The 14,664-nt window shown below is 40.3% G+C and overlaps 2 protein-coding genes across 8 annotated transcripts in view; one reads left to right on the top strand and one right to left on the bottom strand.

The window, feature by feature from the left end:
- Positions 1-14,664, top strand: part of LOC137618708 (zinc finger protein 454-like) — a 584,206-nt gene that overhangs the window by 159,112 nt on the left and 410,430 nt on the right. The gene's annotated exons all lie outside the window — the stretch shown is intronic.
- Positions 1-14,664, bottom strand: part of LOC137618710 (ketosamine-3-kinase-like) — a 504,853-nt gene that overhangs the window by 219,799 nt on the left and 270,390 nt on the right. For 4 of the 6 annotated variants that reach the window (XR_011039813.1, XR_011039816.1, XM_068348871.1 and 1 more), the window contains exons 1-2: positions 9,755-9,893; positions 7,302-7,465 (exon numbers count right to left, since the gene is read on the bottom strand). The exons of 1 other annotated variant lie outside the window; for it this stretch is intronic. Coding sequence is in view for 2 of the 5 variants with exons in the window: in XM_068348871.1 (XP_068204972.1) it covers positions 7,302-7,454 (153 nt within the window). In the remaining 3 variants the exon portion in view is untranslated. Of the gene's footprint in view, positions 1-6,392; positions 6,592-7,301; positions 7,466-9,754; positions 9,894-14,664 lie in introns of those variants that run through there. One more of the 6 variants, XR_011039814.1, reaches the window with a different exon arrangement.

Here is a 14,664-nt window from a genome sequence, read left to right as displayed (position 1 = left end):
TCTCTGGGGGACGCGGACGCGGATCCCCGTGGGCTGACCCAACGGAGGGAACCGTTCCTTTAAGTCCGAGGGCCGAACCAGCTGTACTGATTCGGCCAGGCTGCCCGTAAAGAAGCCCGGTTACACCCGCTATCGGGGTGAACCGGACGCTTCGTGGCCTTAAGCCTGCCTGAAGAGGCCTTCTCGCATTTCTCCCTGCGAGGGTTATATCTGCGTCTGGAGGATGGCCTTCGTGGTGAGAAAAACCCTGGGCTGCCGGTCCGGGGAACGCTGCAATACAGACCTGGGAGGCTCCTTCTCGGCGACGCCCTCGGCTGCAGAAGATACTGAAAAATACGCCTAAGAGACTGGAGAAGAATTAGGGACATTTTTCCCCACATGGGGTCATCAGAGGAGACGTGTCCTGCTTGCACCAGGACTCCGTCTCCCCACACACTCTCGAAAGTAGTACTCACCTCGAACTACTTTCTTAGGAGTTACCTTCTCCACAACAGACCAACCTCGTCTCCTACTCTGGGTAGGGGAGGGTGGTAGGGAAGCTCTGTCAGGCGAGACGCCCGGCGCTAGTCTTCTTAGGCGAACCCTTCGTCGCCTACTTCTACTTGGTGTTATACCGCACCCACTCAAACTCCTGGGGAAGAGCAATGGGCACTTCCCCGCAACTGACTTACCTCGTCCCCTACTCTGGGTAGGGGAAGATGGCTGTATAAGAAGCTCTATTCGACGAGGCATCGGGAAGTAAGTGGCGAGGAGAGGCTCGTCTTCTTATGAGCCTCTTGGATGTATTCTTCCTCTTGGTGCCGAAGTGCACTCACTGCACTACGTTCCAGGACTAGTAGTCCTGACACGTGGTTGTAGGGGAACATAAGCTGCCCCTACACGGCTAACACAGAGGATAAGGGGAGGAAGAATGATTTATTGTAAAATTGTTCCCTTCAGCTATTAATTCCTTGAAGGGAATCAAGGAATACACTGGGTAAGCACACGGGTGGAAGGTGAACGCACAGGAACACTAGGGAAAGCACACTGGAAAAAACGCAAGTTGCCACGCTGGGAACACGTGGGGCACAGAACGCACACAAAGGATCAACAGGGATACAAGAGCGAGGGATGTTATCGCCTCGCGACCAGAGAACTTAATGAGGAAGGTGACCCAGCAAGCTAGCGACCTACCTTAATCCTACCCTCGGGGCACATTCCTTGATGCCGGGGGTAAGGCTACTTAGGGCGCGGAGTGGGGGGGTAACTACTCAAAACTCTGGTCGGCAGAGAGAGAGATCACCAGTGACTCCTAAAGAAAGTAGTTCGAGGTAAGTATTCGTGTTGGAACAAATGGATTTTGTAACCCTCCTTCAGCAACAAAACAGACTCCCGGTCTGCACCCCTCTTCTCCCAGGCCTGCCAGAAGTTGGTCAATCTGGCACCTACTGCTGTCTGAGGACGTGGGCAGTCAGACTCTGCCACGGGAGGATTTAGATCCTCGCTTCTTACCCCGCTTACTATCGGCACGAGAGCCTCCCTTACTGGGAGCTCTGCCACGAAAAGGCGGGATAAACCTTGTCGCTGGAGTTTCAAATTTAGGTCTGTTAGACATAAGAGGCCGAAGGTACAGCCTTACGAGCAGACGTGGCCATCAAATCATGAGTGTCCTTCTGTACAAGAGACGCTGCGATATCTCTAATAAGCTGCTGCGGGAACAGGGCAGAAGACAATGGCGCAAAGAGAAGTTCTGACCTTTGACAAGGAGTGACACCTGCGGACAGAAAAGAACAAAGAGTCTCTCTCTTCTTAAGAACCCCTGCTGTGAAAGTAGCAGCAAGTTCATTAGAGCCATCTCTAATAGCCTTGTCCATGCAGGACATAATTTGAACAGAGACATCACGGTCTGCTGACGAGACCTTCCTACTCAAGGCTCCCAGAGACCAATCCAAAAAATTGAAAACCTCAAAGGCCCGATAAATTCCTTTGAGGAGATGATCTAGGTCTGAAGAAGACCAGCAAACTTTCGAGCGTCTCATGGCCAGACGACGAGGAGAGTCTACGAGGCTTGAGAAGTCTCCCTGGGCAGAGGCAGGCACTCCCAAGCCGAGAACTTTTCCCGTGTCATACCAGACGCTCGCACGAGAAGCCAGTTTGAAAGTGGGAAAAGCACAAGCTGACTTCCCCAAATTCCTCCTGGTCATTAACCAGTCGCCCAATAAACGCAAAGCTCTCTTAGAAGAGCGAGAGAGCACTAACTTCGTGAACGACAGAGTCGAAGAAGCTAGCGTGAACTCAGAGGGAGGCGAACGAGGAGCAGCAGACACAAAATGATCAGGAAACAGGTCCTTAAAAATTAGCATGATCTTCTTAAAATCAAGGGAGGGCTGAGCAACCCTAGGCTCCTCTCCATCCGAAAGAGTCCCCAAAGGAACATCAGTTGGAAGGGGATCAACGACTTCCTCATCCGAAGGAACTTCATCCGACAACGGCCGAGTCTCGCGATACGGAGAGACATGCCGAGGAGGCAACGCTTGACAGGCTATGTCAACATGCGACGGAGCCGCAGCAACAGCTGAGGTAACGACGTCACGCCGAGGCTGCAAAGACTGAAAGTCTTGAGACTGACAAACAACAACAGACTGTGTCAACTGCCGTTCGACATCACGTCGGGGCTGCAATGATGGCAGGGTTTGAGTTTGAAAAACAACACCCGACTGCGGTGACTGACGTTCAACGTCACGTCGGGGCAACGGAGTCGGCCGACGAACGTCACTTCGAGACTGCCGCGACAGTTGCTGAACGTCACCTTGAGTCTGCGGCAAAAGGGGTTCCACGTCACGTGACTGACGTGAATGACGAGGAACATGATCAGAATCGCGTTTAACAGCACTGATAACGTTAACGCTAACATCATAAGGACGAGAAAACACTCGTTTAGGCGGTTGAAGGCCAGAGTCACGCTTGTCGGACTGGCGAACCGCAAGCAAAGGATCTTTACGAACCTGTTCATGCTCATAAACTTCCATTAAAGATGAAAGTTTAGACTGCATGTCCTGCAGGAGACTCCACTTCGGGTCAACGGGAGTAGGAACGGGCCGTGACGTCGGCAACGTCTGTGCATGCAAATCATCGCACCGAACGAAACCCTCGGACTCCGTGTCATGCTTTCGCTTAACAGGCGAACAGCCATCCGATGACTGAAAGGGGTCAGAGCTGCCCCAATGGCTACAGCCAGGACGCTGGACCTGTCCAGAAGGGACTGACTTGCGCTTTAAGGGTCTAGAAACCTTACGCCAAGGTTTCTTGTGCGCCAAATCGTCGGAAGACGAGGAGAACTTAGTCTCCCCCGTCTTATGGTAAGGACGTTCTTGATGAGAAACGTCTGATACCTTAGAGGGAACGTCTGTACGTCGGTTTACACCTCTCGCTCCCTTAAGTCCTACGTCATTCCTTCTCCCTGGTGCAGGGGAGCCTGAGGTCTCGGACTAGGGGAGCGACAAGCACGAACAGACGAACCCTCGGTTGCAACACTAAACACATTTTGCGAACTTTACCACTTTGATTTTTTAACAGCTTAACATCGGACATAAGCTGGTTCCTGTCCGAGGCTAAGGTTTCAACCTTCTCACCTAATGCTTGAATAGCTAAAAACATATCGCGTATTAAAGGTTCATGAGTGCCAATAGGGGGTTCAGAAACTACCACTACAGGGGAAGGATTAGGTTCAGGGGCATGGGAGGAGGAAAATTCTAAAGATCTAGATGAGCTTCTCCTCACCCTATCTCTTTCGAGTTTACGAGTATATTTTTCATACTCTAACCACTCGAATTCCGATAGAACCACACACTCCTCACACCGATCTCCTAATTGGCAGGATTTACCCCGGCAATTAGCACAAACAGTATGAGGGTCGATAGAAGCTTTCGGAAGACGTTTGTTACAATCTTTCGCACATTTGCGATATACAGGAGAAGGGTCAGCCATTATGAAAAACCAGAGAAAATCCAAAGGAAAGCCAAGTTCATCAACAAAAAACAAAAAAGGTTTCAAGAGTTTTATTGAAGGAACAAACCAACACAGCGAAAGCCAATAAAACCCAAAACAAAGTACTTCACCAATTCGGTAGAAAACTCGAGGTCTAGAGCGAGCGGAACCAATGTTGTCGGTGACACCGACAGAGAAGAACTGGAGTGGTTGAGAAGTATATGCGGTATCTGGCCGATAGTCGGCGCTGGTGGGCACACCCACAACCTTCATGGCGATCGCTCGTGAGTTTTTTGGAATCTGTCGGGCCGTCGGAGACGTCAGCTATCTATATATTCACCGGCTAAGTTTAATATTTAAAACTACTATTTACATTTTTTTTTGCATATTCTTTATAATATTTTGAGAAACTTCAGGCATTTTCCAAGAGAATGAGACCAACCTGACCTCTCTATGATGAAAATTAAGGCTGTTAGAGCAATTTAAAAAAAAATATACTGCAAAATGTGCTTGAAAAAAATAAACCCCTGGGGGTTAAGGGTTGGAAAGTTCCAAATAGCCTGGGGGTAAAAGGGCTAAAGTACTGCTGCGTACTTGTACTTAGATGTACTTTATCTAAAATGTTACAGATTCATCCTTGGGTCATCCCAAACATGACTACCAAATTTGGCCCAAATTGGTATGACAGTTTTTGTGTAAAGTTGCTTACATACAAACAAACAGACAGGAGTGACTGCATAACCTTCGCAAAATTTTGGTGAAGGCAATTCATCAGCAAGAAATTCTATTTACCAACATCTGAGTTACATCATTCAACCATAAGCATCGATAAAGCATTACTGTACTAATTCAATTAAAAGAAATTATATACATGTATAAAAATCGTCTTGGGTTAGAGTTCTCTTGCTTGGGGGTACACTCAAGCTCACTATTCTATCTTATTTCTCTTCCTCTTGTTTTCTTAAAGTTTCTAAAGGAAATATTTATTTTAATGTTGTTACTCTTCTTCAAATATTTTATTTTCCTTTCCTCACTAGGTATTTCCCCTGTTGGACCCCTTGGGTTTATAGAATATTGCTTTTCCAACTAGGGTTGTAGCTTAGCAAGTAATAATAATAAAAATAATAATAATTTCTTTTTGTCATCCGAGATTTACTAACTCACAGAAAATGTTCCTATGGCATACAGTATTATTATTCAATGGCCACCAATATACCCGTAAGGGAAGGCATCATGCAGAGCGTCTGAGACTAAAAACAAACAAAATTATAAAATTAACGTGTGTCGCTACCTAGATTTATCGAAACAGACAATTATAATACTCAACTTGGGAGCAGGGACCTCCAAAACGATTGACATCTTCAAAAACACCGAAACACAAAGCTACGAAAGCAACGTGTCCGAATCTCAATGGTGCTAGAAAAGGAATGAGGGAAGAAGCGTGGGTAGTGGTAGGGGTGGGGGGAGAGAGGGTAGTCATAGTAGAGGGCAGTAGTTGGATATAGAATGGCACCTCGTAGTATCGGGGGATATTGGGGAAGGAGAGGACTAATTGGTAAGGGACCTCTGGTAGTGGTTCTAACACGCCCCAGTTGCTATACCGACACTCTATTGGAGTGAGCGAACTGGTTATATTTCTGGCATTCCATGCAAATTTTTCTCTGGTATATTTAGCAGTATTTATACCTTAGAAATGGTGCTATAAGGAGCATTTCCCGGAGCGACACAGGTCGAACCCAGAAAAACATTTATTATTACCATTCCTTTTCTGTACTGCATTCTACTTTTTATTATTCATTTAACTATAAATTTCTTATCACATCGATCAAAACCATAAACCCCATGCATTTCAAGTAACCCCTTTCTTTTTTAAATGAGATTTTTTCACCTTTCTATAGATGTCTCTTTCCAGCTATTCTCTCAAGGGGTCAACTACTGCACTGCAATCTGGCTACTTTCCTATTGGTAAGGGTAGAAGAGACTCTCTAGCTATGGTAAGTAGCTCTTCTAGAAGGACACTCCAAAATCAAACCATTGTTCTCCAGTCTTGGATAGTGCCATAGCCTCTGTGCCATGGTCTTCCACTGTCCTGGGGTAGAGTTCTCTTGCTTGAGAGTGCACCCATAAACACTATTCTATTTGTTTCCTGACTGAGCTATTCTTCCCTAATGGAGTCCTTGGGCTTACAGCATCCTGCTTTTCCAACTAGGGTTGTGACTTAGCTGGTGGTAATACTACGGCTATTCACATAAACTAGTCTTCCTCCTTTGCCCAATATTCTTGAACATTAAAAACCAGAGGAAATACAGATGAGGGAGAAATTATACATAAAACAAGCCTCTTCGGACCTTTCTAGCTATTAAAATAGCCCTACCAAGGAACATGTTGAGAACTGCCTCAACAATAGCCCTACTGTCATCACTAACCTGATCTTAAACGAACTGCTCATAAGTTTCGTAACTGTTGCTTTCCCATCAACCCATGCCGACTGACTTCAGGGCCCTGACCTTATCTGCTGCCCATCAAAAGTTTCACTTGAAAATGGGGAACTAAACTATATAATCTTCGTACTGACAAATAGATTCAAGTCCTGGACGACTTAAAGGGAGATATTTCTTCACCACACTGTTAAAAAGAAAGAAAAAAAAATATTTGTAAAGGTATGATGGTATGAAAACTGTACTGTATATAAGCAGCAAACACAATTTGACCTATATCTATGGTGTACTTTTCTGTACTAAACCATTGAGCAGTAACCTCTACGTGGAGTCAGACATACAGATTTTTTTCACAGCTCCCTTGAATTCTAGGCAATTTCAGCCTAGATCTTCATTTCAACATGTTTCACATCTAATGAGTCTTTCCATTTGCTGTTCCCCCTACCAAACTCTTTCCAGTCTAATTCTTCTTTCCTTCTTTTGTCATATGTCTGATTCAAGCTCTTGACTTATAACAAATCAAAAGATAATGGTCATGTGTGTGTGGGGGGGGGGGGGGGGAGGAGGGGGTAGTGCAGACAAGGGGAAGTGTGGTGAAGCACAACTGAAAATAATATGGACGACATATATATTCCAAAAATTGAGGTGATTAGGAAATTGGATAAGTCAATGAAGTGGTTCAAATGGAATTAAGCGGTGAATCACTCATATAATGGCTCAGAAAGCAAGGTAGAGAAGGGACATGTTATTGAAGAGAACTGTACCATAACTCGTTCATTTGAAACACATATAATTTATCAAAATACCGTTTGAAAAGACATAAGGATGAAATACCTTTTCCACGTACAGTACTAGAAGATTTTATATGAAGGAGTTAACGTACTTCAAATGCTGTACCTTTTCCTTGGAGCTTCTCTTCAGATAAACCTTTCTGTGATCCGCCTCATACACTTCCCCCTTGTTGATGCACCCGCCTCCAGTCTGACCAGTGGCGACGAAGCGCGACGTCCCCAGAGCCTGGCGTATGGCGTCGTGCATTTTCGATGTCATGGCAAAAGCTCCTGAAATTGTCATGGAGAATATCAGCACATAATACAGTACAGTAATCAATAAAATCTAATGTATTAAATACAGTAATATATCTAAACATGTACTAGAGCAATGTATAAGCATAATGAATATCAACATCTTCAAGGTTTTAAATGAATTTGTCTAACCCAGATTAAAAATGACAAATTTATAAAGTAATTTGTATTTTCCTAATTATACAAACCTGAGTTCTTTACTCACAGGAGAAGGATAACATCGAAGCTGGGATACGGCAGTTAAAACTTTTAACCCTTTTATCCCCAAAGGATGTACTGGTACGTTTCAATTAACTCTTCCCTTTACCCCCATGGACGTACCGGTACGCTCTTACAAAAAACTGCTATATTTTTTTTTATTTTGCATATTTTTGATAATTTTTCGAGAAACTTCAGGCATTTTCCAAGAGAATGAGACCAACGTGACCTCTCTATGATGAAAATTAAGGCTGTTAGAGCAATTTATAAAAAATATACTGCAAAATGTGCTTGAAAAAAAAAATAACCCCTGAGGGTTAAGGGTTAGAAAGTTCCACATAGCCTGGGGGGTAAAAGGGTTAACGAGGTATAAACACCCGGAAGGTAGTTACCCTGAAAGGTTGTCTCCCCTTTGGCAAACTGTGACCTCAATTAGCTGCGGAAGGTAGTTACCCTGAAAGGTTGTCTCCCCTTTAGCAAACTGTGACCTCAACAAGCTGCGGAAGGTAGTTACCCTGAAAGGTTGTCTCCCCTTTAGCAAACTGTGACCTCAACAAGCTGCGGAAGGTAGTTACCTTGAAAGGTTGTCTCCCCTTTAGCAAACTGTAACCTCAATTAGATTGCAGCCGGCAGAAGAGGCGGGGGCTTTCCCACCACTACCCAGTATCGACCGCCTACTGCTAACATCTATTTGTACGTTTTTAACTGCCAAGTTCATTATTAAAAAACGAAGGTTAGTGATTGCCTTGGAAAAACTACAGGTTTCCACCAGTCCTCTTTATCAAAATCATTCAAATCTCCTTAAAATACATCATTTAATAGTCTCTTGTTTTCTCCATGTCATTGAACTATTGTATAGTTTTACCATAAATTGTCATCGACGCAGAGGCACATGTATATAGAAGGTCCAAACTTACAAATATTTGGTGAAACAAACAAACACAAATCTAACTGAAAATAAGAAAGATAAGATAGAGAAATACCGTAATAAAAAAATATTATATCCTTTAATAGGATAAAAAAGAAAAAACATTTATAATAACCTGATATCTATTTCATAAGAAACCTACTTACACTGCCGTATTCTAAGTTAGACATAATACATACAGGTGGCCGCTATCGTACATACACCCCAGGCCAAAATGTAACAAAAACCAACTTAAAAACAGCTTCTTGGTACAAATTAAGTTCAAGGGGTGTATGTACGATAGCAGCCTCCTGTATTATTATGCCTTAGTTGGAATACGGCAGTGTAAAGTGGGTGGCATGGGACGTTAACTCCCCCCGCCACCACCCAGTTAGCTAAGTAGGTAAGGACACGGCTTGTAGGTTAGATTAGGGGGGAAAGTTTAAGTAAGTTGATGTCCATTTTTAACGAACGCGTGAGGAACTGGCCACTGATGTACAAAGGCTCAAGTTCAAGTTTAGGACCTTCTGTATGTTGCAATCTCGCTTTCTAACCCAGTCTAATCCACAATATCTTTGCCTGTTTAGGTATTGCGCTTCTGTATCCCACTTACCTAACCTAATCTAGGACGGACGTACTTTCTGAAAGTGATTTGCGTTATCTCTGCAACACGTAAAAAGTATTGTTTTCACAAATGAAAAACTTACAGGACCAGAATTTCATGTTACTACCAATAAAAGCTAGTTATAAATACTAAGGTACAGCTTAATTCCTAGGTCCTAGTTAATATTAATTTTCAATAGCAAATATCTAAATTACGAAATAGCTTAGGGTAGCCTACGCTAGTCTTGGCCTTCACTCAATTATAGCTATTAAATAAAATTATACTGTATATCTACAGGAAATTGTTTCGTAAAACATGTATAATATATATTCATTACTTATAAATATCTATATTTAATTTAAAAGTCTCAGTTCAATTTAAAAACACGTTATGTACTGTATGTAGGAAGCGCCTCCAATAACATGAGAGAAATCGTGTTTCAATATCGGTTAATATCTCAATATATAATTAAGCTTTCAAGCTTTTAATTAATATAATGACACCTATAACATTAAATAAAGCTTTAGCTTCATTTGTTTTAATTTGACATACTTACAGAACGAAGTTAAATGAAGATAAACATGATAGAGTTCCTAACAGATCTGACAGACATGGTTGCCACAATGCCACTGTGTATTACCACTGGATTATCGTACATGAGCATTATAATTCTCGTTTTTTAACCAAATTCATCGTATACACTTTCAACATAATTATTAAGGAATTACATGATTGAATTATTCCAAACTATTTTAGTATAAATGTTTAATTAAACACATACACACACATATGTATAAACCTAATGTATGTATCATAGACCAAACCGGACCTAAAAGAATCGCACATGTATGATAATTATCGTACAACTGACACCTCTGCGGTCTTGTTTACAAGACATCATCTTCTACTTCTTGGGGCGACAATTGAGAATCCGGGTCTATGGAATTCTCAAAATTATCCTCAATTTTACCTAAAAAAGCAATAATCATACACAGTAACTCTGTGTGGAAACGTATTTAGCAAAGTTATAAGATTATCCATAACATTTTGTACGATCTGTGTTAAAAATCTATCAGATTATTGGTTAAAACTGGTTCCAAATTTATCATAAAAAGTAATAATCGTACCCAGTAACACTATGTGGAGACGTATTTATCCCTGATATATGATTATCCATACCATTTTTTACGATTTGTGTTAAAATCTATCAGATTATTGTCTAAAATTGCTACTAATAGTACGGTCCATCAAGCATTTGAATATTTAAACGATTGCTTGTTTGATAGAAAATGCTGTGTAAAAGAAATTGGAAACTCTCATTCATTATATGAATAGTTGAACAGAGGGGTACCCCAGGGGAGTTTACTAGGCCCGGTTTTATTGTGTATCTATGTTATTAGTCTATCAGAAGTACTAGAGGAGCATGCAGTGAAGTTTAAACTATTTACAGACGATATACATTTTTCATGAAAAGGTGGACAAGCTGACAAAGGTTATAGAATTAAATAAGTTAACATTTCAAACACTGATGGACCCAAACATGAGAAAATGACATATGCTGACAAAGGAAAAAAATCTATTAGTATTAAATTTGTAGATTATATACAATTTTACTGAAAAAGTGGACAAGCTGATAAAGATTATGGAATTGATTAAGTTAACACGCCAAACACTGATGGACCCAAAAGTATAGAAAATTATATATACTGATAAAGTCAAGGGAAAAAATCTACTCGTAATTAGATAAACTAGAATCACTAAAAGGGAATATGATGTTGAACATGCACTGAAGATCAAACCAGTTCTCAATACGAGGTCAACTTCAAATGGAATTGCTGGTGAAAAGGTCAACGAGGAAGAAGTAAACAAAGTTCAAACTATGGTGGCCAACACAGAGATGATAAAAATGGGAAAATTAAACCCTAAAATAATGATTATGCAATGTATACGATGATGAAGATGAAGTGATAAATTCTTTTATTTTAAAGTGTTACCTGGGCCAGATTTTAATTATAGAAGAGAATATAAGGGTGCTACTATAGCGTGAGGTCTACCACACTATAGCGTGAGATCTACCTCCCGTTAGTACTATAGCGTGAGGTCTACTGCTGAATTATTCGTCCCTCATAGATAAAACACATTTCATTCATTTGTTTAAGCAATAAACACTTCATTTAAACATATCTTAGAAATGACTTAAATAGATCATTGGATTTCTAATTACATTAAAAAAAGGAGTAAAGGTAAAAATAAACATGTTATCATATATTTCCATACATTTATTCTAGCGATACACTCTTCGTACATCAAACATGTTATCATATATTTCCATACTTTTATTCTAGCGATACACTCTCCGTGCATCAAACAGGTTATCATATATTTCCATACTTTTATTCTAGCAATACACACTTCGTACATCTTCTAAGAATGACACAAATAGATCTGCTTCTTGAACTGTATTAAAGAGATTGTGCTCTCTTAAAAAGGCGAGTGCTGCTTCTTCTGTCAGAATGACTCTTCTATAAAAACTTCTTCAGCAACATTTTTAGTATCCTCAATCGATGATATCTCTTTTAGGCCGAGGGAAAAACTGATTTAGGAGCTGTGGGACGCTGGTCACGCGGTAGACCTTACCCTCAACCTGGGTAGGCGACATATGGCGGTAGACCTCATACTATAGTAGTACCGAATATAAGTCTGGTATTCAAGAAAAGTGTTGCAGGTGCCACATAATCACCTATCCCTCACAAAGGTAAGGACATTTTAGAAAAAAAAGATTGCAAGTTCAAGACTAATGACAAATAGAATATATTAACTACACTAAGTTGAACAAACCTTGTGATTATATATTGAATTTAAGAAATTGCAAAGCAAATGATTTGGAATTGAAGAAATTGGTATAAAATACGGACCTTGGGACACTATGAAAATAATTAATCTGTTATAACAACAATTCATATTGAATGATAAATGATAAATATCTCGTTCAAGAAGAAACTGAGGACTTTCTTGTTCTCTTAAGTGTTACAATAATGTGGGTTTGACAATAAACGCCAGTTTTGTAGTGCGATATGCAAAGTACCCAAGATTGTATACAATAAACTGATTTTATAGGTCCTATAGAGAGTAGAGTTCCTCTATACGATGGGAACAGAAAATCAGTCAGAGTGAATTAAATAAACTTTCTTATTACAAGGATTGACTACTGCAACTCCATTTACCAAAAGCCATCCAAAGTGCAACTTTGGAAATTAAAAAACATAATAAACAGGGGAGTATGACTGATAAAAGGTGCCCCACCCCGAGAAGGATCACCCCTAGTAACCCCTATACTAATTGATTTTCACTGGCTGCCTATTAAAGCCAGAATAGAGTTTAAAATATGTACGATAACCCATCAAGTTATAAGAACCGGACGTCCAAAATATCTAAGAGAATTGGTACATATCGTAAAGCCAATAAGTCGTGTTGACACGAGAATAGTTACAGATGGTTTCAAATGATTAGAACTTAGATATATGTCTACTTTAGGCTCTAGATCCTTTTAAATATGCGGCCACGAGATTATATAATAAGCTTCCACTAGACATTCGAAAGACGGAAGACATTAAGGCTTTCAAGAGGAAACTGAAGAAGTCTTTCTTGTTCTCGAAGTCTTTCGATAGTGTGGATTTGGCAATAAACGAGCTATGGGAGATGAAATACATACGATAAATGATACTGTGTGATCAATGTTGTTACAGTTATGTATCATTGTAATAATGTACTGTAATTTCAAGTGTTACATGTACTGCGCAACATTGCATCATATTGCATGAATAAAACGTTATGCTTTGTGTATAAGTGAAATGATTTATTTTGATATTAGGATTCAAGCATTTATTAGTTACCTCAAAGATAGGATGTAATTCTTTATAGTTTTGAACTGGAGTAGGATTTAAGTCATTTGAGAGCGATACTCTTTTGTTATTTAGCAATGTTTTGGTTTTGTCAGATTGTTTATAACGCTCCACAGTCCACACACACACTTGGGAGTTGCCTGTCGTAGAGCAATGTTGTCACAAGATTTATTAAAGTTGTATTTTAAGAATACAACTTGGTCAAAAACTATTAAAACTCTCTCTCTCTCTCTCTCTCTCTCTCTCTCTCTCTCTCTCTCTCTCTCTCTCTCTCTCTCTCTCTCTCTCTCTCTCTCTCTCTCTCATGTTGGAGCCCTTGTGGGGCTTATAGCATCCTGCATTTTCAACTAGAATTGTTCCTTAGCTACTACTACTACTACTACTACTAATGATAATAATAATAGACGTTGAGCCTAAATATCCTTGATCAAAAGCTTCCATTAAAACTTAAAAAGTAAAACGTAAAGCAAATTCAAAGATTGTTATAAAAAAAATTCAAAATGCATTATATACTCTTGAACATATCTGTTTAATGCAATTAATCAGCTGGTGGTATGTGGCATACAATTATGGGCAATGACGTGCCCATACCCATACGTGTGTGAGGAGGGTCGTGAAGACAGGACAAACAGCTGAATAACCCCTTTTTTTAACACCGTGACCTTTGACCTCTCTTGATAGCACTATACTTTCAACTACTAAGTGAATTATAAAGCGTACAATGAGACTGAAAGGATAGAAGAAATAATTGAAGAGAAGAAGAAGACGATGAAAAGAACTGCATAGATAATGTTTGTGACTTATGCAAAGAAGGTAATAAGGAAGTTTCGTTTTCACGGAGTTAGCAAAGGTAGGAGAACGAGATGAAAGAAGGGGGTGTGGTGTAAATTCCTAGCAGAGAGAGAGAGAGAGAGAGAGAGAGAGAGAGAGAGAGAGAGAGAGAGAGAGAGAGAGAGCATTATACTCTCAATTACTACTAAGCCACACGTAATATAACGCATTCACTCATTCACAAAGAATTACTTTTATATATAAATGCAATTATTGCCTTTCTGTCTGTCTGTCTGTGAGCAACTTTACTCAAAAACTACTGTACCGATTTGGACCAAACTTGCTAGTCACGATTCACCCAAGGATGAACCTGTAACATTTGCATATAAGGTACATCAAAGTATATATAAGAAGAAGTACTTTGAATGCTCGTATGTTAATCTTTTTTTTAACATTACGCAAAAACTACTTAACCAATTGCAACCAAATTTAGTGCACACGTGGAGTATGAATAAAGGACAAATCCATTAAATTTTGAAGAAAATACATCGAAATACAATGACGTAGTGGAGTCAAGATCAAAATAAAGACTGCTTGGCGTGGAGAGGGTATGCTCTCTACTGAGTGGCCCCTCTAGTTATATTTGAAATGTTTACTGACGTAATCAGGCAGAAGAATATAAGAATATCTGTCTTGAATTATATGTGGGTCTCTAATTATTATCATCACACATTATTATCTTTATTATTTTTACTTGCTAAGCTACAACCCTAGATGGAAAAACAGGATGCTA

This window comes from Palaemon carinicauda, chromosome 25, assembly GCF_036898095.1.
Source record: "Palaemon carinicauda isolate YSFRI2023 chromosome 25, ASM3689809v2, whole genome shotgun sequence".
Taxonomy (NCBI): domain Eukaryota; kingdom Metazoa; phylum Arthropoda; class Malacostraca; order Decapoda; family Palaemonidae; genus Palaemon; species Palaemon carinicauda.
This window is presented reverse-complemented; position numbering and strand designations above follow the sequence as displayed.